Consider the following 26,063-nt stretch of genomic DNA (forward strand, 5'->3'; position numbering starts at 1 on the left):
CCTACTTTCCTGGTGTTTTCTTTCAAAGTTGTCATCTTGCTTTGTTCTTCTTACATTTGATGTATAACAATCACTTCCACTAACACATTACGGAAGTACTTTTTCCTCAAACCTCACCTTTAAAGGCTTGATCTTGTAAAGGACTCTCCCTTTTATTTCTTTTCACTATTTATTTGTTTTGAACCATTGTTATACTCATATATTAGATTTTATACATGACTTACATTTTTTATCTTTTTTTTATATTCTGTTGTCTTTTATAAAACCCTGTTTATGTTTTGCTATGTGTTTTATTTGCATTCTGTGATGACCGTGCCCTGGCCCAGCAATCAAGGAGCCTCAATCCTCACCACTAACACCAGGGAGGTTGTCTCCTAGAGGAGGAAAAGATAACTAATACACACAGTAAAGTACAATTTCCCTTAAGTGCACACAGAGATCACAGTCAGTCTGGGGCTGGCTGCTCCCTCGCTCACCAGGTCCACAATAAGACTCCCCAATGGCACAGCTATAGGGTCCAGGTCTCAGCCTAACTGGGCAAGCTAGAACCTCCAGTATCCTCTCTGTCCAACCAGCGCTTCATGTCCCTGCCCAAGTAGCTGACACAACAAACACACACTTTGAGATAAGCATTTATACAACTTCATAGACACTCCTGGGAAAGGATGACACAGATTCTCCAGCTGTGCCCCTTTACACAGACTATACGGTAGTAATTACTGCCACCACCCAGTTAATAATATCAGCTACTAAAAGGACCTTAAAAGAGTGTCCAATTATTACTGTGCAATATTAATATCTAATGGTAATGTGACTATACAGTCTAAGGCTTATCAGAGTGGCCTATTACAATAAGCTCTATATAAATATGCAATGTACTCTAGAGCTTATTTCTACACAAAGCAGCCATAGGTAGAAGGTTTAAAAAATATTTAATAATAAATAGTTAAAACACAAGACAAATCTACACCACAGAGATATCTAAGAGTTCACCGATCACACAGAAACTTAAAATAATACAGTAGGACATGTCTGGTTTCAAAGAAAAATACCTAATTAATCTTTACTAGCTTTAACTATTCCTACAAGATATCACAGTGCTAAAAACTTACATGTGAGCATAAGCAGAGTGCTGATAAGTTAGATGTCCAGATCAAAATGCTTTAGGTCTCTTGTGAGAAATAGTATTTAAACATTTCTAACAGACATGTCTCTAAGGCCCTCCCAAAATTACATCATTTTTGACACTTAGGTTTTCCCAGTATTCATATTGCATCATCTTAACACGTGGTCTGAGTTCTCAGGCCACAAACTGCATTATTTAGCAATCTAACACCTCCTCAGAAACCTACAACGATACAAGACATTTCACATGTATATACACTAACAGAAACTAAACGATAAAAGCACCTTCCACATCTAAATTCTAGTCATAAACTTTAGCCTAAAACACTGGCCATGAAATCTTCATCCAGCAGCCCTCGGGCCAAATTCTAACATGAAAGGATACAACATACTTCACTGGGCCAGTAGAGTGCAATGTTGTCACATATTTTGCAGTTCCACATTTCACAGTGTTTTCTTACATTTAAAAACACAAGCCTGTATTTTACATTTATTTATACAGTTGATAGAATTATATATCGAATTCTATTTGACTAGGCTGGCAGCCTTCACCCATATCTCCCCAATTGTCACACATTCACTCTGTTAAATTGCTTAAAATCATTATATTTTTTCTTATCTGTTTTCCGTACCTTTTGCACATGTATTTATACTTGAAGCATTTCTCCCGAGGCCTCCACAAGAATGAGGCATCTTTTATGCAGACAGATTATCCCAGTAAACAACTGAAAATAAAACAAATACATTATACATATATTTGCATTTTCACATGTTGTTGGTGCTTTTTAAATACAGAAGTATTTGATACCATTGCAATGCCACAGAAAGGAGTCTATTTTGTAGATCATATCAATGATTGTAATTGACAGAGACAACACAGGTTTTTGCAGAAATGATTTTATAACCTGTCACTTCTCAAAACTGTACTATTAAGTTATACAGTCTGTGACTCTTTCAGGCTCCATTAAATATATCAATAGATAGTTTGCAAACAATGAAAGTTTAACCTCAATATTATTCTAACTACTCACATAATTGAAGAAAGTCTAATCATTCGATGTAAAAGGTAAATAGAAAAGGAGATAGCAAGCAATCTTATCAAGTCCTTTAGGCCAACTTAAAAGACAACAGACATTGCTATTAACATTTTTCAGGCCCTAGACTCCTGGTAAAGTCTTCACAAAAGCTGAAGAAATGTTGGCAATATTCCCAATCTTCCCAGCACCTCAAACAAAAAATTACACTGAATGAATTACTTTTTCCGCACCTAAGGATAAAGCTACTAAATATTTACCTAATGCAAGGGCTTGCTGTAATATCAAGAGTTTAAATATATTACAATAGATTTAAAATTCTACAATAAATCCTCAGTGGTCATAATGACATAAATTGCACATTAACATATTTGTCTCTGTTCCAATACACTCTTAAAGCATTAGTAATTAAAATTCACTACAGGAATAATTATATGTGATACTGGGGAGACCAGGTCCTTTCCCCTTTTATGTACTACAGTGATGACTTCATCTCCAACTTCAATGTATTTCCCCCTTGTTTATGACTTGGTTGAAAAGAAATAACACTCTCTACATCATTCAGTCATACCTCTCAACCTCTTAGCACTTACAATCTAGCAAAAACAAACATAACTGGGGAAAAAGCCCAGTAATAAGAAAACATTTTAAATATTGCACTTATAAACTTAAAATGTTGCTAAAATAATAGGCTTTATATAACTATGTATTTTTCTGAAGAACAAAAAAAGTCTGAAGCTGAAATGTCAGTCATTATTTAATAAGTTCAGTCCTCGGTGATTTGCCAAAAAATCACACATTCTGTGAGGTACAGACCAAAAACCTGAGGCAAAAACCTGGACATTCTGCGAACTGCTGTACAACTGACAGGTATGTATTCAATTCATAATACTCCTTTTGAAACCATTCAGGGCCTGTGAATTCTTGTTTCACTGCTGGCCATAGATAACTTTTGACCCTTCCTTTTTCACAGACTTCATTAGTTTTCTAGGCTGGTCTGTCAGTTACAATTTCAAATGGTGTCTATCCAGTTGTCTCATGGTATTTTTTCACCTTGTCACCAACTGTTGTAAAAACCAACCACCCAGATCTGTTGTCTTTAACTTTAATAATGGTATTTCACTAGTTTGTTGCCATGAAGTTTTCTGTTATGTTGGGGTAGTCTCAAAATATAGAGACAAGGGCTATACTTTTTAAACATTTTTTTCATGAATATTTAAAATTTAATATTTAATAACTCTGGCTCTCATTTCTTGCCCCTACACCACATTATGTCCACAATCCTGTTTCAATTACCTCTTGAACCCAGGGCTGTCTATAATTCTAATGAGATTTTACTTGTTTCCATAATGCAGCTGTTTCCTTTTGTACAAACACCCTCATTATACTCTTACAGGCATGTGAAATTTGAAAATATATCCCTCTTCTTTTGTTCTACTGACACTGTTCTATGGGTCTTATTGCTCAAAGATCCAATATATGAAAGGTAAGGAATTAGTGTACACTTTTCAGTATCTACCCAACATTTCGGATACCCATATAGTCACACAGTATTAAACAAAGACTGTAAACACTGCAGATGTATTCCTCTCTTTCTATATAATGCCTCACACTCTTATCTATGCTTTCTTCATAGCAATTCTATCTTTGTTTAATTGAATATGTTATCTGAATCAATGCTAAAAGTATCCCCTTGAATATGAACATTTCTTAGTAAGGGGCAAAAACTGTGGTCATTAAAGCAATCATGTGAATGTTTGGAATGTTTCTTTCCTAAATCAGTCAATGTACTTTCAGACTTTCACCGTCCTTTCTATTTTTAATATTTGCAGTACATGTTCAGAAATTGCTATGGTCCTGGACAGATCCAATCATATCTGAACCTTATGTAATAAAACACACTATAACTGCTAGTACATTCCAAAGCACACTGGAAATTTTTGAGATGTCAGGCATATTTTTCCATTTAAAAAAGTAAATACTAAAAACCATCACCAGAAAGCTTATGGTAGCCCTTTTCAAGGTCTATGGCAACTATGCCCTTCAAGAGTGGCTTTCATAATATTAGCATGCCTGAAAGATTGCATCCACCAGGAGAAATAAAATCCAGTAGTAATTCCAGTGCAAACTATAAACAAAAATATTTTAATTTCTTAACTCCTTGAGTGTTCCCCGTATCTGTTGAGTACTACATGCCAAGTTATTCCATAACTCACATTTAGCCAAAAAGGGGAAATTCTAAGGATTCTTAACTTTTAATAGAAACATATTACTTCAATCATCATTGTGTCATGTAGACAGTGTAGAAAATTTATACTGGCTATTCTCCCAAATATTAGAAAGCAAAACAATGAAGTCTGCACCATCAGCCTGAGAAAAGCTTAACTGTCTGAGAAAAGCCTTGCACTGCACTTGTTTTAATACAGGATGAAGGTAAGGAAAGTCATTCCTCAAGACAAGCATTAACACCTTAAAGTCTTGTACTATCACTCACTAAATAAGTAAATAAATAATATGCAATTATTTTATTGAAAGGGATGGGACCTAATGTACAGTATAATCAGAAAAAAATACCCTGTGTGCAGGCTTGACCCAATGATACTACCTTCTCCATGAAGTACTGATCAATACTAAGAAACACTAAGCTAGTACATAGCTGGTAGGGTTTACATACAGTTATTTACTTAAGCCTCAGTTCTGTTCATGCTGCATGGTGCAGCTTTATGTATTTAATATTTTACTTTAATGTTTTATTTTTCAAAATTTGAGAGTGTTGCAAACTCAAAAGTGTTAATAGCATGATTCATAACAGGTGGAACAAATTTACTTACATTTTTGATATTTATTTATTTATTTATTTATTGACATTTGTTGACTGGGAAAGTCCCGTGGGCTTCGGACCCATTTTCAGTGGAGGTCCGGGAAGAAAAGCTCCAAGTTACATGAAAATCATTACATGAATTTGTAAGGAAACAATTATTTATAATACAAGTGAAATAATATAGAAAATGATCTAAACAGCACATATGTTGTAAAAAGGCACAATACAGTAACGATGGAAGATTAGCATGTAGGAAAATTAAACAGAAATATTTAACAATACAGTTCAAATTAAACAGTTAGAAATATTTAACAATACAGCTCAATTTTTTTTTGGGGGGGTAGGAAAAGGGAAAGGTAAGTGTAGTGGGAAGGTAGAATTAGAGAGTTAAACTTAAACGTCGGAGAGATATAGTTAGGATCTTATAGCTAGGTGGTGGGAATATGTAGCTTATAGGTGGCATGTATTTAATGGTATTATTAAAAGTAGAAAGTGACAGAAGAGAAAATGTGTAGAAAGTGACAGAAGAGAAAATGTGTTAAGATAGTTGTGCAGATGTGTGGAGTGGAATGATAAAGATTAGGGATAACTCATATGGTATAACAGTATGACATATGCACAAGTATATTTGATATGTGAAACAATTTTGCTAGATTAAGGAGGCTGTTGATATGTGTTGCATGTGCAGCTGGGGTTATCAATGAGATGTTTTAATTTTCTTTTAGAAGAAAATATGTTGTCTAATTCTGTAACTGATGATGGGAGGGTGTTCCACAGCTTAGTTATGGAATGGGAATAGAGGCAGCTACCTGCTCTTTTACTAGGTTTTGATACTTTAAGTAGGTGTTTGTTGTTAGGACGTAGATTTTTGGATAGGACGCAAGGTTCAATGATATTTTTCAGGGAAGGGCAAAACTCCGGTTTATAAATGAGTTTATGGGCAAAGGTAACTTGTGTGTAATGTAGGTAATGTGCAAATTCTAGCCAGTTTAGTTCTTTAGTGGCCTGGCAATGGTGGGTGCGATTTGGTTGGGTTGATGTGAATTTTGCAATCTTATAACAGGACTGCAGTTTGTGTTGCAAAGAGTTGTAGAGATTGATAAAGATAGAAGACCCATAGAGTAAGGTTTGATGGAGAAGACTTTTTGAATGTTTTATTCCGATGGATTTGTCTAAGTATTGTTTGTTTCTGTAAAGTTTGCCTAATTTGAAGTGAGTCTTTTTTATTGCGTTATTAATATGCAAGTCAAAGCTAAATTTGCTCTCAATAGTAATTCCAAGCAGTTTGGCCTGATTTACTAACTATATTTGGGTTTTGTTTATGGAGAATATAGTAAAGTCTGTGGGAACGGTAGGGTTACCACCTGTCCTCTGTATCTAAAATACCTAAATGTTATAAGAAACAGAATAAGCAACTAAATAAAGAAAAGAATTTATTTTATGCAAAAAAAAGTTAAGTTCTATTTTTTGTACTGACCGTGTGTGTGTATGCCTGTGTAAAATCTGATGTTTGTACCGTAAATGTCCCACTTTGGCCATTTGAAAAGGTGGCAACCCTAGGGAACGGGTTTAGATGTAAATATGAGTAGTTTAGATTTATTAGGGTTAAGTAATAGCTGTGATGGGTTTAGCCAGAGTTCTGTAAAGGCTTTTTGTGTTAACAGTTGGAGATCAGAGAAGTTATTGGCGGTACAGATTATGGTTGAATTGTCTGTATATGGTATGGTAGTAAAGTCAGAGGGAACTCTTTGTAGGTCATTTATAAAAATGTTGAATAGTAGGGGTCATACGATTGACCCCTGGGGCACTCCTATGTTATTTAGAAGAAAGCTAGAGAGGTTATTCTGCCATTTTATGGACTGCTGTCTGTTTTCCAAGTAGCTAGTGAACCAGGTTAGGGTGGCATCAGAGCATCCTAGTGATTGCAGTCGCTGGATAAGTTTAATATGGAAGACTGTGTTGAATGATTTTAAGAGATCCAGGAACAGGACTGAAGTAAGTAGGTTACTATCTAGGGCATTATAGATGAAATTTGTGAAGGAGACTAGGGCAATAATGGTACTGTGGGATGTTCGAAAACCATGTTGTGAAGGAGATAGTAGGTTGTTGCTAGTTAGATATTCAACCAGTTGTTTGTGGATGCAGTTTTCCATTATTTTAGATAGAGGGGATAGTATGGAAATGGGTCTAAAATTAGATAGATCATGAGGGTTTCCACCTTTATGAAGTGGGGTGATATATACTGATTTTTTCCAGAGCTGGGGGACTGTGTGTTCTGCAAGTGATCGGTTTATAAGGATTATTACTGGGAAACCTATTGCCTTAGCACTGACTTTGAGGTATTCTGGGGGGGGGGATTATCAGCAGATAAGGAGCCTGGTTTCAATTTGCCAAGTAATGTTTATATTTGAGAGGTTGCTACAGGTTGGAAGTTAAAATATGGTATGCAGCTGATATTGCCTTGAGGTATGGTGAATGGGTTAATGGGGGTTGTGGTACTGCCTGCATTTACTAATTTAAGGATAATATCAATAACATTTTTATTAAATATTTGAGTGATTTCAATAATATGCCGGTATCCCCTCATCAATACATTACTTTGACCATAATTATCAAATTCATTTTACGAAATCTATATCATTACCTTCCTCAAATTAATTAATAGATAAACATTCAATATTCTGTTCAGGGGAGGACTCCTTCACTGTTGCAAAACTCTCTATACTTACATATTCAACAAATTCAGAAAACATTCTTCAGACTCAGAAAAGAATTGCTTTTTTGAACTGTCTTTTTACTGTGAACTTCCAACATAGCAAAAAAAAAAAATCCACTTGAATGTTGTCCCAAATAGGAAAAGTTGTCAGTATGAAATAAGTTGCCTAGATAACAAACTATACTAAATATACCCTTAAGTACATCATGTACTTTCCTCAAACTAATTTAAAACATATTCTTAGTAAACATGTCATTTTATCTTCCCTTCACTTGTCACAAAATCATAGCAAATATCACACTTTCTTCAGGAATACTATAACAGAAAGTCTCTGGAATACATAACTTCCTGGATTTTTTTTTTTTTTTTGATCAGTGTAAATGCTTTATCAACAACAGTTTTCAGTATACTATACTGTGCATTCTCCACGTATGGTGTTGTACTTGTTATTTCAGAACTCTTTGCCACTACAACCATTTTATAAGTGTATGTATATAAAATACTAAGTCAGTCAGTCTCAGTGCATACATTCAGTTATCAATAAGTTGGTATTGTTAAGCATGCAAATCCAAGTATTACAATCAGCTATTCTAGTCCATCTAAATACAATGTGCTCTTACAAAAAAAAAAAACTGTTGAACACATAGCTTAACTATTTTTAAAGTGAGATCTGGAATTAATTGGCCATCATCTTCATCATCAGTCCTCTTTTCCCCCAGTTTCTATATGGAGTCTGGGTATTGTTTCTATTGTCACCACATCTCTAATTCACTGCCAATCAACTACCTTTTTCAACAGTCACGTCTGACTGTCAGAGGTCTTCTGTCTCATGATGAATCCATCTCTTTACTGGGCATGCTTGTTTCCGTCTGCTTTCTTCTTGTCACTCCAAATATTCTTCGCACTGAATCATCTTGAGCTTTCCTGCATATGCGCCTGAGCCACTATAATCTGTTCTGGAATTGGAGCTATTTTAGCTTTTCTTTTGATGTCATCATTTCTAAATTGTATCACAGTGGACATCCTACCACCACATTCAGACTCTTCATCCCTATTACATCTAGCTTTGTCCACTGCTATGCCTGTACTACCTAGGTTTCTGTACCACACAGAGTTGCTAATAGCACCACTATTTTGTATACCTTACTTTTTCAATTTCTTTGGCATTCTTCTGTCAAACATTACTCCTGATACTTTGTAACAACTGTCTGCAGCCCCTTTGATTTGAGACTTGACCTCCTCTTTCAGACTTCCATTTTCCTCAAGAATCCATCTCAGATACTTAAAGCTTTGTTGATCTGCTCTTCTGACCTGTTTGCTAATATGGTCATTAATTTGTATGAATAACAATGGACTTAGAGCTGAATCCTGCACACCTACTTCCACTAGGAGCCCCCCTGTGAGTCCAAATACTGCCTGCACTTGCACCATTAGATTTTTGCACATAGCTTATACTAACTCTACCAATATTTCCAGGACTTCAAACTATCAGAGGAATGCCAAAATCAGCATTTTTTAACCTTGTATTATGCTTTCACCAGTTACAGGAATGGCAAACAGAATCTTTCCTCATCTTTAGCTTCTTCTCCACTTCTTGTCTCACTGTAAACATCTGGTTGCTTGTGCTGCTTCCTGATCTTAATCTGAACTGCTCCCATTTAAGTTTCTACTACTCTGCATATCTGTTCATCTGTTGTCCTCTCCAGAACTTCCATGCAGTGTGACAGGAGTTTGATACCTCTGTACTGCTCACAGCAGTAAATGCCCCCCTCCTTGTTTTTGTACACTGGCATTATAATGCTTATTCTCCAGTCATACAGGATATGGCTTTTCTCTCCATGCTACTACGAGTATCCTCAGGAGCAATTTTTTCCCTAACTCACTCAGCATCTTGGTCACATCTGCTGTGACATAATCTAAGCTTGCTGTTTCCCTGACTTCATTTTCCATAGTGCTGTTCTTTTCTTATAAGGTGGACTCTTCCTCCTCTATCACTGTAGCCTGCACATGGGGCAGTGCAACTTCTTGAGGAAGTTTCTTATTTAGAAATGGCTTGAAATACTGCATCCATCTGCCTTTGATGTCCTGTGGTCTGGTGAACTGATTCTTGGTGGCATCCCTTATAAATGTTGGCTGATGACTAACTTCTTCATCTTTCTGTCTTTGACTTGCAACCTGATAACATTTCTTTGTGCCATCTGCAGAGTTACTTTTCAGGAATTAATTGATGACCTGTTAATTTATTTCCACATTTCTACAAGCCATAACAACTGGATCATAGACTTATTACCTTATATTGCTGTCTATTTTATTAAATAACCATATTGCATACAGCCACGGTGGTGCAGCAGTAGTGTTGTTGCCTCACAGCAAGAGGTTCTCCCATTCGATTTTCAGCTGGAGTGTGGGAAGTGCCTTATGTGTGGAGTCTGCATGTCCTCCCTGCAGTTGGATGGCGTTCGAAAGACATGCGTAAATGGGCATGCCTTCGTTGAAGGTTGGACATCGAGCTGGCACCCTGGCATTCGTGAAAATCTACTGCCAATCATTAGCAGACCGGAGTTCCGCTGTGGCGACCCCTAACTGGAAAAAGCCGAAAGACAAACAACAAACAGCTATATTACATACATTGTTTCATGCCAACAATCACTTTAAACTCAAATTCCAATGCAGCATCCTACACAACCCACTTTCTTACTATGATGTTCTGCTTCTGATCTTTAGCAATTTTCATTTTTTTTTTAAATTTATCACCATCTCCACCTCTCTTATTAATGGTTTGTATTTGGTTTTCCACTTTTTAGTTATAGTTTTTATAGCTATTATCAGTACTAATGAAATCAACATATCTCTTCCTTTAATATATCTCATTTTACCCCAACTTGCTAAAAACATCTCTATGCTGAGATTAAGTTCTCTAACAAGTATAAGACATAACACATTAGTCAAGTCCTTCTTGAACTGAAGTACATTCCCAGAACATATACTCCCAATAAACTATTTCAAAACTATCACATCTCCAACATATGCCTCTTGTCTACATGAACATTTTTTCACGTCTTGTTAGGGTATAGAAATATTTGTGCAAACATTTCCATGCAAAAAATTCTAAATGTTCTTTATTTAGTTGCATATTTGGAATTAAGACATATTTCCTGTCAATGCTCATCTAATATCTTTATTTAGTTATTCACTCCATGGGGTGGCTGCGGTGGTGCAGCGGTTATTGTTGCTGTCTCACAGCAAGAGGTTTTCTGGTTCAATCCTCGGCTGGTGTGCCTTCTGTGCAGAGTCTGCATGTCCTCCCTGTGGTCGCGTAGGTTTCATCCAGGTGCTCCAGTTTCTTCCCACATCCCAAAGACATGCTGTAGGTGGATTTGACACTCTAAATTGGCCCTAGGTGTGCATGTGTGCCTTCTGTGGAAGGCTGGGCACTGGGCTGGCAACTCGACACTGTAAAACTCCACTGCCAATCATGAGCAGACAGGTGATCTTCTGTGGCGGCCCCTAACTGGGAAAAAAGCCAGAAGAAGTTATTCACTCCATGCTATTTTTACCATTGTACTATATATGCTTCTCAAATGTAATATTAGCTTATTTTAACTTCCTGCAGTTTTTATAGTAATTGTCATAGTTTCTTGTAAGTCATTTGCAGTTTGCTGTTAAAGATGCTGTTCTGGTGCAGACACCTGAAGTTAAACTGATATCCTCTGTTGTCCTTTACCACTTAAGGTTGCCTTCCTCCTAGCATATTTTTTATATACCTTTTTTTCTGGAGTAGACTCATCTTCATTAATTTGAATTTTTCCCTCAAGGACCAGTGCATTCCGATTGTATACTCTCTGTCCATCACCAACTGATCAAGAGTCTTATTTGTTTCAGTGGGGTCAAGGAAAGCTTAGCCATGTATTTTAAAATATACTAGGTAAATAATCAACTTCTGAAAAAGAATGCATTATATCTATACTGGGTTTATCCAAAGCATTTTTGTTTGCAGAATGTCTGCTCTTTGTTGAAAACGAGAGGCTTTCAATCTTCCACAATAAGGATATAATTTTTCTTTAACATAGAGGATTTCAAACACATGACTACATCTCTCTCTAGCTTTTTGTTTTAATCATAATGATAAAAGTAAATGACTATTCACTCAGTGGAAATTTGCCCTGTTGGAACACTAGTCCACTGTTTCAGTAGCTGTGTCATGAAAATAAGCCACGTTGTTTTCTTTAATTTTTGATCGGGGTAAGCCTTTAAATCTTAAATTCATAACTGTAGCATCTTCTCAGACTGTATCCACTGACTGCTATTTTCATCTCCTTCAAATAAGGTTCCACTTGTGTTACCGGATAGATGTTCTTGGATAGATTTTTATTTTTTTATGATAGATTATTTTCCATCAGATACCATTATAATTTTCTCTCCCTCTCTCTTTTGATTTTTGATATCTAGCTTTGTTAGAGTGATTGTAAAAACTTGCAAGGAGAAATCATGATCTCCTAAGCTAAAGTTTCAGTTGCCATATCCACTGTTTCTCTGCAGTCAGCTGTCATTCTTCCAAGTGACATAGTTGAATGACTGCGTATCTTCACTAATGATTTTCATTTTTCCATTACCATGGCACATACACAGTTTATATTTTTAGCACATCAAATTACTGCCTTGTTTATCATTATGTAATCTTTATTTTAGGTTTGTCACTTAGACGGTTGCTTTCTTGAGTGCTTCTCCATGGAAAGTCTTTGTCATTATGAGTCTGCGTGCACAAAACAAGGACAGATAGTAAACTTTTGGTATGTCTTATAAGACCTAAAATGGATAGAATGGAGTCATTTTGGTTCAACTAAAGAAGACATGCAAGCAAAGGTAGTGGGGGAAGGAGGTAGGGACTGACAGAACAAAATAGTTTCATAGGTTGGTTCATAGGTTGATACAAGGCTATCAGCCCTAGGGCCTATGCAAGCCCAGCCATAACTATTCCCTGGATATTTCTTCCCACAATATTTACTTCTCTGGACCCCTGTCGAGCAGGGCAACTGACATGATCCCCGGGATGAATTTCATATCTCCCATCCTTTGATTGATAAACTTTGTGGATGGGGCTGATAAAAAGACTGATAAAGTAATAAATCTCCCCAGATAAAAATACTTTTTTGTCAGTGTCCTAACTATGGTTGTGAGCAGGGGAAAGATTGAAAGCAAGAAGTGCTGATGTCTGGTACATGAATATGTGATGATTTACAAATCATGTTGATTTTTAATGTCTGTGCTGTGTGGTGTGTAATGTAATACAATTCTTACTGTGTTTAACAATATGTACAGCAGTGAAATAATCATTTTCTGACTAGTTTTACATACCTGAGTATGTTCTTTGAGTTTGGACAGTACTTACAAAGTGTATTATGTGTCATATGAAGTGGAGGCCTAGTGTCTACATAACGAACATCGACACATGTCACATAGTTTAGTGGCACACATTTATTTTAGTTCTTAACAGTCCTTCCTATTGCTATTGGATCCTTGGTAAGAAAATCCATGTTTGATATCTGCCATAAAGTATTGTAAAGAGAAGAAAAACAGTTTTCTTTACAGACAGCATGAGACAAGCTTCTTCTGATGAAAATAAATACTTTGTAGATACAGTGTTATTTAATTGTAATGGTTTGCAGTTTAGAACCAATGACTTTTAATAACATTAATTTTTTTAATTGTTAATATCTGTGCTACTGCTATTGCATGCTCCGTCAGTAGCAAAGTAAAATCCTCCCTTGAAGTTTTTGAGGTCAAGAGAGTACCATCTTAGTATATTTTTAAAAACATACTTGTAAAATGTGTCATTCATCTGTTCCGCAGGTTATTTATACAAATATACACTACTGTTGTCATAATGCACATAGGTTGATAGTAAAGTGTAGTGTCTTTATTTTGTCACAATTCTTTTTTGCTTATTTTTAATGTTTCCAGGTCCTGCAATAATGTCTGATGGTCTTGCTACAGTAACTTCTGATGTTATCGTCATGCAGTTTGGATTAATGTTTGGATTCTGTTTATCAGTCAGTGCCCTTCTTCTTGTAGCAGTGATAGTTATTGCACTCTGTTATCTGAGACAGTTAAGACGAGGTAAGAAATGTATATATTGTCTATGAGTTTTGAATGTTATTTTTTAACTCAAAAATAATAATAAATGCTTTTAATTTCATTTTCTGTTTAGAATCTCTCAGTGAAGAATATCACACTGAACGGTAAGCTTGTTTCTAAATGATCTCTATATTTTCACATACTTTTTATAGCTGTCCTTGCAGGGATTTTGAGTAGAACCAATTTCCCTTCAGATGTGAGACTCAAACCCTGTATCTTTTTTTCCATGAGGTAATACATTATCCATTACACCAACCCTCAACCCCCTTAAATTTTTCACCAGATTGGAAGATGATACAGCATGTCTGTTCAGGAATCTTTACATCCTGACACTGAGGCCATTTTTGAAATATATATGTATATATATATATATATATATATATATATATATATATATATATATGTGTATATATAGATATATATTATGGTCAAGACCATAAGATCAACGTTTTGAAACTTTAAAATTTAAATTAAAAAATATATATTTTCTTTGCAGGGGGGCAAGCCCACCTGCACCCCCCCCCCCCCACAAGTCCACCTGCTTATTAAATATATGAACTCTAAGATTGCACTACAGGGAGGAAGACTTTAAATAGACCACTCTGGACTGTAAAGCAATTTCCATTGAAATGGTCTGAAGTTTCAAAATTTCAACCTTATGGTCTCGACCATAAGAAAGTTGATGTTTAACTAGACCTATATGTATACATAAACACACACACACACACACGCACACACACACACACACACACACACACACACACACACACACACACAGATAAATAAAGATATAGATATAGATATAGATATAGATATAGATATAGATATAGATATAAGTGTAGATCATCATTGTGATGCCCGTGCCCTGGCCCAGCAATCAGGGAGCCTCAATCCTCACCACTAACACCAGAGAAGGCGTCTTCTATAGAAGGAAAGGATAACAAATACACACAGTAAAGTGCAATTTCCCTTAAGAGCACACAGAGATCACAGTCAGTCTGGGGCTGATTGCTCTGTTGCTCTCCAGGTCCCCAATAAGACTCCCTACTGGCACAGCTTTAGGGTCCAGATCTCATAGTAGTGGGCAAGCTAAAACCTGTAGCACCCTCTCTGTCCAACCAGTGCTTCGTGTCCCTGCCTAAGTAGGTGATACACATACACACACACACACACACACACACACACACACACACACACACACACACACACACATGCACTTTGAGGTAAGAGTTTATACAACCACACAGACACTCCTGGGGAAAGCTGACACAGGTTCTCCAGCTGTGCCCCTTTTTCCCAGACTACACGGTAGTACCAGCTACCACCACTCCCTAATATCTATCAGCTACTCAAAGGCCCTTAAAAGGGTGCCCATTTATTACTGTGCAATATTATTATCCATTTGGTAGTATGACTAAAGAGTCTCAAGGCTTATTAGAGTGACTTGGTATAGGATCCTTATAAACATGTAATGTACTCTTGGAGCTTAAGTTATCTCTACACAAAACAGCCACAGTTGAAAGGTTTTAAAATTATTTAATAATAAATAATAAAAACACAAGATAATACTTCTTACTACATAGTGCTAGTCACGAGTTCAGAGATCACACAGAAATGCTTAAAATAATTCAGTAGTACAGTTCTGACATCACAGAAAAATACTTAGTCTAATCTTCATAGTTCCTAGCTATTTCTAAAATAAAACACAAGTCTAAGATAACTTACATATGAGCAAGACAGTGCTGTGAGTTGGATGATCAAGACAAAAATGCTTAATGCCTTCTAATTATCTCTGTTTAAATTGCTATTGCAGTCTTTCCTGGTTTTTCCAGGCTGACAGAAACTGCATTTACATTCTTTTACATCTAGGCAGAAACCAGAGCAACAAATAACATTTCACATGTAAATTCTGGTCATTAACTTTAGCCTTAAAACAATAGGCAGGAAGTTTTCATCTAGCCCAGCCAGAGCAGAATTGTAAACATCAAAGACAGTCATGAAATGCTTGACTTAGCTTTCTTAAAGTATAGTGCATTTTCCAGTTCCACATGTACCACTATTTCTTTATATTTAAGACAGCAAACCTGTAGTTTACATTCATATATACAAATGACACAATTATCTATAAAATTCTCTCTGGCTAGGCTGGCAGCCTTCACCCATCTCTACCAGTCTTCACAATCATACCCAAAAATGAACCAGCAGTGATTGAAGAATTCATACTGTATAGAAGTGAACCATCATCTTGAGAATTTACCATGGATATATACAACTAATGCATTAAAAATGTGGCATTATTACCTCCAAAAAAGGCTCCAAGCAAACATAATTCAATACCTCCTGTGCCATCTACTTCATAATTAAATCAAATATAAACAGATATTGCACTACTAGTACTATGCAAAAATTAACAATTTATAAATGAATGTATCATTAGTTTTATCTATGCCTTTATGCAATTGTTCCAGCTATTAATTTTCAAGCAGGCTTTTAGGGCAAAGTAAAAATAGGAAGATTGTAAAAGACAATGAAGGTGTGATGAAATTAGTATACCATGCATCCAAAGAAGTGTTTTATCTCTTTTCAATAGTATTTTTTCTCAATTTTTTTTTATTTTTCAAATACATTTGAATGAATTCCATATTTATAAATAACATCTTAAATAACTTTGGACACTATTTACATTAGCCTGACACTATAACAGATCTTAATGTATACAGTTACTTTATAAGTATGCCCAATCCATTATTGGAGTGTCCGATCAGTTATTGTATAGTGTCAGTCAACGATAAGACTTTTCCCCAAGGGTTGTTGATAAATGGCTTTGGTTAAATTCTTACTTCTTTAATTTTAATTTCCAATAATGCTGTGGTCTTCAGTAGGCTGTAGAAGTCTTCCAAAGTTGGTATTGTGTTTGTATTCCATCTTCTTGTTATACACTTCCTTGAGATTGCAAGTATAGTCCATACTAGATACATGTTTGACCTATTCAAATGAGGACCTTTATTCACATTTAATAATACAAGAGATTTAGTTAAATAAAAGATTCATTAAATAAAGCTTGTAGAAAGATATTAATACCATTTCAAAATGGCTTAATTTTAACACAGTCAAAGAAAATGTGGTTCCAATCTGCATTGTGTATTTGCTCACATGTCCAACATATTCCTTTTATGGAAGAACTAATTTTACTGATTCTGTTTGGGGTTAAGAATGCTCTCTGCAAGCATTTCCAATTAAAAACTTTCCAGTATTGTGTAAAGGATGCATATTTTATCGATAATAAGATATTTGTTTTAATATCTTCAGTTAACTGTATTGAGTATCATTTTGCTATTAGGGTTACCACCTGTCCCACTTTGTGAGGAACAGTCCCTCTTTGGGCAGTTGTGTCCTGACAAAAAATTGTAAAAATGACAAATGTCCTGAGATTTTAGGACAAAATTATTTCCTATATTTTATGTAATAGTTACATAAAACAGTTATTCTGTATCTAAAATACCTAAATGTTATAAGAAACAGAATAAGCAACTAAAATGCTACAAGAATAAGCTTTTATTTAGGCAAAAAAGATAAGTTCTATCCTTTGTACTGACCGTGGGTATGTGTCGACCTGTAAAATCTGATGTTTGTACCAAAAATGTCCCACTTTGGCCATTTGAAAAGGTGGCAACCCTATTTGCTATATATTTACCATATGAGGTTATGGGTGTTGTTTTATAGTTTATCAATACTTTGTAAAATGTTGAAATACTGTTTCCCATGTCAAAGTCATTATATATGATTTCATATATGTATTTCGTAAATTTAGGTATTTCTTTAAATGAAGAAATTTTAATTATTCTACTTAAATCTTGCAAGTGTGACAAAATACTCTGTAAAGTTAGCCAGTCTTTTTGTGGAATTTTATATGTTGTTTTTATTTCTAGCATATCTAAAACTTTTAGTTCTTTGATACATTGGAGCCAACAGACAAATCCTTTCTGTTCCCAGGAATTAATAATTCCTCTATATATTTTATGTGGAAAGTTATTTGTGACTATAAATGGTGTTAAAAGATCAAACTACATTTTTAAATCTATATTTGCATTAATAATTTTCCTAAATGAGTCAATGTAATAATTAATCATACAAGTTTCAGTGGGTTTAGTTATGTTATATTGCATACTAATACATACTGGGCAGGATTCACGAAGGCTTGCACGGAGTGTAAGAGACATGTTAGACTCCATGCAAGCCTGGCGATCCAGGAACAGCCCGAAACTCCGTGTAAGAGACCAGCTAAAACGTCTCTTACACGGACTGGGTGTGGATATGCTAAATACCTCACTTGCAGCTGAAAGGCATGCAAATAAGGTAGAGTAGCAATCCACGAAACAGAAAGCAGCCTGTGTAAGAGCCGTTTTAGCTGCAGAAATGTACTCAGTTGACAACTGAGTAAGTTTCTGCAAAAATCACAATGGAGCCAAGTCAGCTCCAAATAAGGGGTGCATATGTGTCAGGCAGCATGCCAATGGCCAAATATGTGGCCATTGGCAAGGTACCCCAATGCAAATATGAAAAAAAATAATTTTATTTTTTCGGCGATCGCCGATGTTTAAACGCAGTGCAGCCCCGCGCAAATGGGCTGCGCTTTATAAAACATAAAAATGAAGGTTATAAACCCACAAATGTGGGTCTTATGCAATACATGGATTTACAATGCAGGGACCAGCAGACCAAAAACAACATGGCCACCATTTAGTGGTTGCTAAGAGGGGAAGCTGAGTCTAAGACATGTAACTAAGCATTAGTAGGCAATCTGATGTAAATGAGGGTTAGGATACTGAATCCCACTGTCACATAGCAAATGAGCACATTCTGAGTAGTGTAAGAGATACATAAGGGGGAGGAATAGAGTAGGAGATAGGTGACATCACAGGGGGGAATGGTAGAAAGAAATGCAGTTCATTGGAGGTCAGTGTTACATGACAGATGTCAGACACAGATCATGGAAAGAGGAGTGCCACAAGATAAGCATGGGAAAGTCAAGAAATGGAAGATGTACACTGTTACTTACACCAAAGTTTCTTGCTGGGCGTGCATGCGCATGTGTGCACGCCATGAGGCACGGGTAGGACAGTGTGCGCACGTGTAGGGCAGACTGGGCATGTGGGAGCCTGTTGGCAGAGTTGTAACACTGTTTGCGCTGGTGTGCGTGCGTTTTAACCCAAATAAGCAGATTCCGAACCGTGTAAGCATGTGTGTGTGCGCATGTAAGCCACTGTGAGCGTGTTTTTGCTGGTATGCACGTTGCTCCACCCTGAGGAAACAGGAAGGAAAAAGGAAGCAACAGAATTAGTAGGAAGCTAGCAGGGACTACTGCTGGAGCTAGCAGGTGAAAACAATTAGAAGCAGGCAATTACACAGGCAGAATAGTAGCTCAGCCAAGCACTTAAAACTCTGCAAACAGCAGTGCAGGATGTATCTCTCAAGAGACACTGCAAGACAGGAGTAAGCTATTAGAAGTGAAAACTGAAAAAGCTGAACTCAGAGCAGAAATGCTAGGGGCTGCCATAGCAGTCATAAGGAGACATAGGCAACTTGCTGAGGGTGGTGACAATGCAGATGGTGCCAGACAACCCACAGTGAGGAGATGGAGAAGAGTGTACAGGCCCAGGGTCACCTACCACGGGTTACATGAGCTGGAGATAGTAGAGCACTATAGAGTGGACAGAGACCTCCTGCAGCAAATTGTCAAGCTGTGCAGGCCACGCCTCACACACAGAACCAACAGAGGGGAATCCATCCCAGTGGAAACCAAGGTATGTGTTGGCCTAAGAATACTAGCAACAGGTACCTTCCAGAGACCAACTGGTGATATTATGGGGATATCACAGGCATCAGCCTCCAGGGTATTGCACCAGTTCCTGGATGCCATGTCAGCACATGTCGGTGATCATGTATATTTCCCCAATGCCCGTGAGGTATTGGCCAGCAATATGCGTCTCTTCCAGCAAATAGCGGAATACCCTGAGGTAGTGGGTGCAATAGACTGCACGCACATATGCATCAAAGCACCAGCCGGTGAGCGGGGTAGGGCCTACATTAACTGCAAGGGCTTCCCCTCCATCAACTGCCAGGTCGTGTGTGATGCCCAAGGCATAATAATGAATGTGTGTGCTGGCTGCCCTGGGAGCTACCATGATTCCCATATCTGGCATTTGACGCAGCTGTACCAGACATTTGCCAATGGGGACATCCCACACAGACACCTAGTGGGGGATGCAGGTTATGCACTGGAGCCGTGGCTGATGACACCCATTAGAAACGCACACACACCTGAACAGGAACGCCATAATGAGGCACACGCACAAACACATAATGTAATAGAGTGTGTGTTTGGGCTGCTCAAGTTATGGTTCCGGTGTCTGGACACATCTGGTGGAGCCTTGCAGTACTCACCAACTACATGTACCCAAATTGTCATGGTATGTGCTATGCTACATAATATGATCTTGCGAAAACAGCTGCAGCAGGACCAGCATAGGGCTGGGCCAAACAGCCCCCCACCATTGCCAAGGCCATCACAGGCAGAGTGTGACTCGGAGGAGGAACAACCTGAGCCTGCCCCACTAGGCAGAAAGAGGTGTGCCCAGCATGCCCTGGCCTTGGCAAAGAGGCAATGCAGAGCACATACACTGGCTCAGTAGGAACCCTGGGAATGAAACCCCTCTCTGACTCACTCATATAATAACATGGATGCCTAAAATGACATAACCTGCTCTCAAACATGTACAGGGAGTGTAATATGTGCATCCGACAGAGGCAGCCCTGCAGCACCACGTGAGGCATGAATGCCATGTGTTAAGTAATGTAATACCATGTACTATATGCACACTTGAGGACCCTGACTAACATCCACCCTCACAAAGCATGAAGCCACAATATGACGATGGGATGATCAATTGCAATAATTGGCTGAAGTAATGCAGTAAGTCAAAGGGGAGCCAATGTGTGCCAGCTTGGGATGACATGCTGAGCATGACATGATGCACCACCTGCTAGGGGTGGCGTGCACCTATCAGTCCAGGCCTCATGGATACTGGCAAAGGCTGTCAGTACCCACATCGTGCCCTGAATAGGTAAGGCTCAAAACACAAACCCACCTCCATAGGTACCACAAGGGATAAGAACCTAGATGTAATGCTACCCAATGCCAGAAGTCTAAACAGCAAGATGCGTGCAGTATAAATGCACCCAGTATGGAGAATGTTGATTTCTGTCCTGTAACAGAAAACTAGGTCAAGGCTCACAACAGCACCCTAACACTACCAGGTTACACCTCATACTGTGCTGTACAGCCTCAAAACATGGAACAAGCTACAAAAGGAGGGTGACTAGCAATAATTGCCAATGATAACCACACCCTTATGTTGGTACCACAACAAGAAGCAGCATGGACTAGCCATGGTCAAGTAACAGTGGCTAAAACCGCTTCCCAGTATATAGCCTGCTACAGACTACCGTCCTAACACCAGGAACTGCACCTGGCCTATGTTGGAATACATGAATATATCAAGCCCCCCAAACCACATTATATTGGTTGACTGAAAATACCCAGACATACACTGGGAGCATTATACTAGCACCAACACTGTAGGAGAAAAGTTCCTAGAATCCATAAACCAAAATGCCCAGGAACAACGTACCACTCCCACAAGAGGGGTAAGCATACTGGATGTGATAATCAGCAACATGGGTACTGGATGGCAAGATGAGAAGTGTATCCCTCACTGGTAAGACCAGACCATAGAGTAATCACACCGGATATACACATCCTGACCACAGTCCCTGGCCAGAAAACCACAGTGAAAAACATGTGTAAAGCATATGTTGCACCCCTCCAAACTGATGTGGAATCCATTAAAGGCCCTGTGCAGGTGCAAAATATGGGACACACCGCAGAACCTGTTATACAGGCATTCCATGAACACAGCCAGGAATGCTTGGATTATGCAATCACAGATAACAACAAGACACAATGCCATACATGCAGGCATCTGGCATGCTGGACTCCAGCCATTACCAAACCATGCAAAAGAATGAGGAAGCTACTACATGATAGAGCAAACATAAAAAGGGAAGTAATCACTGATCAGTAGTAAGGCAATAAAATATGTCCACACATACAATCCACTAAGGCCAGCTACAACAAGTAGAATCTGTGAATCCTGAGGCAATGTTACACCTGCACCAAGTACACAGACAACCCTCAACACCCCCCAATAAATACAAATATATGAGAGATGCAACCATTTACCCAAACCGGAGGCTGAGCTTCCTCAACCCAGTACTGTCAAAACTAGTCAGGAGGAGAAGGTAACCACACACACCACAAACCCAGTCCCACATAGACCTATCACAACTGTAAACCAAACACATAAACACAGAATAACATTCCCAGAAGCCCTAATTACAAACACACCACACCAACAGAGGCCTCCAAAGCAGACACCCAAGGCACCACAACCTCCAAACATAGCACATGCAACACATAGTACACAAAGCTGGTGTGCCAAACAGTCACAGGCCAGAAGGAGAAACAACATGCCTGATACAGTTGTAATAGCTGACTCTTTAGGCAGACACACTGCTGTCCCACTCACCAGACTGAACAAGGGAAAGGGTACAGTAAGCTGTCTGTAGGCTGCTACAATACGCCACATAACACAAGTACGCAGGTCACCCTAAAGCAAGTAGAAATATGATGCAGTCATTGTCCATGCTGGTGTGAATGACCTGAGATGTACCTCCTGGACTACATGAAAAGAGACATGGATGAGCTTTCTGAGTATGTACTCCAAGCCTGTATGACACTGGCCATTTGCAGCATCCTACCCTCACCATGAATGATGCCACAGTACAAACACAGAATGATCAGCTTTAACAGGTGGCACAATTACAGCTGTCAGTCCAAGAGGATCTAATGTCTGTCTGCTTGAGATGTCATGCATGACAAGCCATGCTGCTGTTCCAGGGATGGCTTGCACCTGTTACCCCTGGGCATCTGGATATTGGATAAGGCTTTTGCCACCTCCATAGCGCCGTACATAGGCAAGGCTGAAAAGACTAACCCATCACCCTAGAAAACATAAGTGTTAAGAAACATAAGGGTAATGCTGACCAATGCCAGATGTGTAAACCGCAGTATGCATGCTCCTGAGGCCCTCCCCAGTATGGAGAACATCGATGTCTGTGCAGTGACAGAAACCTGCTGAAAGCCTACTGACAGCACACCAGCACTACCAGGTTATACCTCATATCATGCGTTATGGCCCCAATACCTGGACCAAAACATAAAAGGAGGGGGAGTATCCATATGCAGCACAGACACCCATACGTCCAGGTAACTGACATTGCACGAAGCATCGGAGACCACTCATGTGCACCTAACTGTAGTCAAAACGGCTGTACAGTCTGTAGCATGCTACAGACCACACTCTCACACACAGGAACCCCACCCAGACGTCCTGAAGACACTGGACAGTATGAATATCCCACCAAATACCAAACAAGGTACTCACAAATTACCACATAGGTGGTAAACCATTATGTATGCAAGGAGTAATCAGGGACCTAGGGACACAAGTGGACAGTAACCTGTTATGTGACACTCACATTGCCAATGTGGCTAGGAAGACTGTCTATATTGGACACCGTATCATGAAAGGATTCACATCTACGTCAACAGAGGTCATTGTGCCCCTGTGCTGTTCTCTTATCAGACCCATAATCTAGTACAATGCCTCATTTGGGATGTACCTTACCTGACACCTGCAGCGGTTAGAAAGACCTCAAAGGTACCTCACCAAGAGGATAAAGGGTCTCAAATATATGTCATATGCTGCTGGCTGTAGACACCCCAGCTGAATGCAGTCACATACTGCCTACACAGAGGCATTGTATGTCTGTTGTACAAGGCCATGTCCAATACAGGAGTAATGGACATGCTCCACCCCAGAAAAACCAAAGCCATTGGAGCTGTGAGAGTGACAGATGTCAACCTCAACACATTATGAAATAGGATGTGCTGGAGGGACAGATACATAACCCAGAGGCTCCCCACACCCTGGAACAGGATCCCACTCCATGTTAGGCAGAGCCCCTCACTGACACTCCTCAACAGGAATATTGCCAAGTGGATGGGTGATCGTAGATGTACACTGGGGGTCTTCACTGTGTCATGTCCAAACAGAGGCACGGTAAAGTAAATCATAAATGGCCATAATATTCACATAGCAAGGGGCGGCGAAAGACACACACACTTTGGCTAGGCTTACAAATGCCCTAGGTTGGATAGCCTAGTATGAACCTATGAACCTATGAAGATACAAATTGTAAAGAACACTAAGGATAATCCCAAGGCTTACTCAACTGATGGTCGGAACCATGTTGGGAATTCACAGATATGCTCTGAATCACACAAATATTACAAACAACATACCAAACACACACACATATTGCCAACATACAACCTGACAGGTGCAGTGCAAACCTCCCCCCCACCAGAATGCAAAATATCTATCCCAGCAGACTGCTGGCCCCCTGACATTGCAGATGCTGAGGTAACAGCCAGCATCTACAAAGCAAAACACACAGCAGCAATGGTATGAGATGGTGTCTTGGGCTGAGTCCAACATGGACTCCAAGAAGAATGGAATGCCAAATCACACTACTGCTCTATGTCAGCCTTACCACAGGATATGTACCCAAAGAGCAGTGTACAACAACAGTGGTCCTTCTCAACAAAGGTGTTGCCTGAATGGATACTGCAAACTACCACCCCAGAATCCTGACAAGCTTGGTCTGCACAGCTATGGGAAGGATCAGCATGTACCGCAGACATAAAGATATCGGGGACCTACTGACACCGGACCCTACCCAGTGTGGCTGTCTTAAGTGCAGATCCTGCCCCTAAACATGTTTGACCCATTTGAAACAGTCATTAAGGTCATTGATGAGGGCAATGTGGTCCACACAGCGTAGCTGGACCTTGCAAATGCTTCCATACAATACCCTACGTGTTCAGTATAGATATGTTCACCAGCTTAAATATAAACCCCTATGTCAGTAGAGGGGTTGCAAACCAGACCAAGGACAGAACTGACATGGTCAGACATGCTGCAGCCACGTCAGACTACAAACCAGATATAAGTGGCATCCCACAAGGCTTGGTCCTGGGAACTCCCTCGTCGTATATATGTCCCATAGGTACAGGCCAACATGGAAGGACTGTGACTGAACATGTATGCAGAGGACTACAAACTGCCCACCATATCTGACCCCCAGCTGACACAAGCATCCCACAAAAGGGCCACATAGAAACAGACAACTGGTGCCATAGCCATGTCAGCAAGCTAATTGCAGAAAAGTGTATAGTCAACCCCCGTGGATATACAGTAAGTGCCCACCAATTACCACATAGATGTTAACCCATTACGTACCTAACATGTAATGAGAGACCTGGGGACACAAGGTGATAGATATCCTGCATTGGAGAAACATGTGTCTGTAGTGTTCACAGAAACATACCATATACCCACCTAATCATGAAGGTTGTCAGATCTAGATAAGAGGAGGTCATTGTGGCTCTGCAGTCATCCTTCATTAGCATTACAATTGACTACAATAGCCCCTGTGGGATGTACCACAGCAGACACCTCCATCAACTGTAAAGTCCCCAACAGCACCTCACCAGGAGTAGCAAAGAGCTTGAACAGATGCCATGTGTTGCCTGATTAAACAAACTGCAGCTCCACACACTGCCATACTGCCCACCCAGAGGCAAGCTGTGCCTGATGTATAAAGCCATGTCCAAGCTGGAATCAATGTACGTGCTGCACCTTGTACAATCTGAATGGCAGTGAGCTATGCACATGAGAGACCTTAACCCCAGCACTGACATACATAGGACAAGCTGTACTGAATGATCCATAAGACAGAAGCCATCCCCACACCTGAGTAAACCCCCAGTACAGGGTAGCCAGAGAGTCACCCATCGACTCTCCTCAAGAGGAATCATGATGAGTGGATGGGAGATGGTAGGTTTACCCTGGGTATCACTGTTATGTCACAGGTAGATGGAAGCACAGTATACTAACCATGACATATGTCATGGCAAACTCCAGTTATAATGTGTCTAAGGACAAACACACTCTCTGACTAGCATTAGAAATGGCCTAGGGCACAT

General features: G+C 39.0%; 1 gene segment (V, D, J or C); it reads left to right on the plus strand.

Annotated features, from left to right (window-relative positions):
* Positions 1 to 26,063, plus strand: part of LOC122808971 — a 265,511-nt gene that overhangs the window by 111,295 nt on the left and 128,153 nt on the right. Inside the window, 1 exon segment of the C gene segment in view lies at positions 13,658 to 13,813. Within this exon segment, the coding sequence occupies positions 13,658 to 13,813 (156 nt within the window).

This window comes from Protopterus annectens, chromosome 8.part0 (assembly GCF_019279795.1).
Source record: "Protopterus annectens isolate FY-2018-M chromosome 8.part0, PAN1.0, whole genome shotgun sequence".
Classification (NCBI taxonomy): Eukaryota; Metazoa; Chordata; order Ceratodontiformes; family Protopteridae; genus Protopterus; species Protopterus annectens.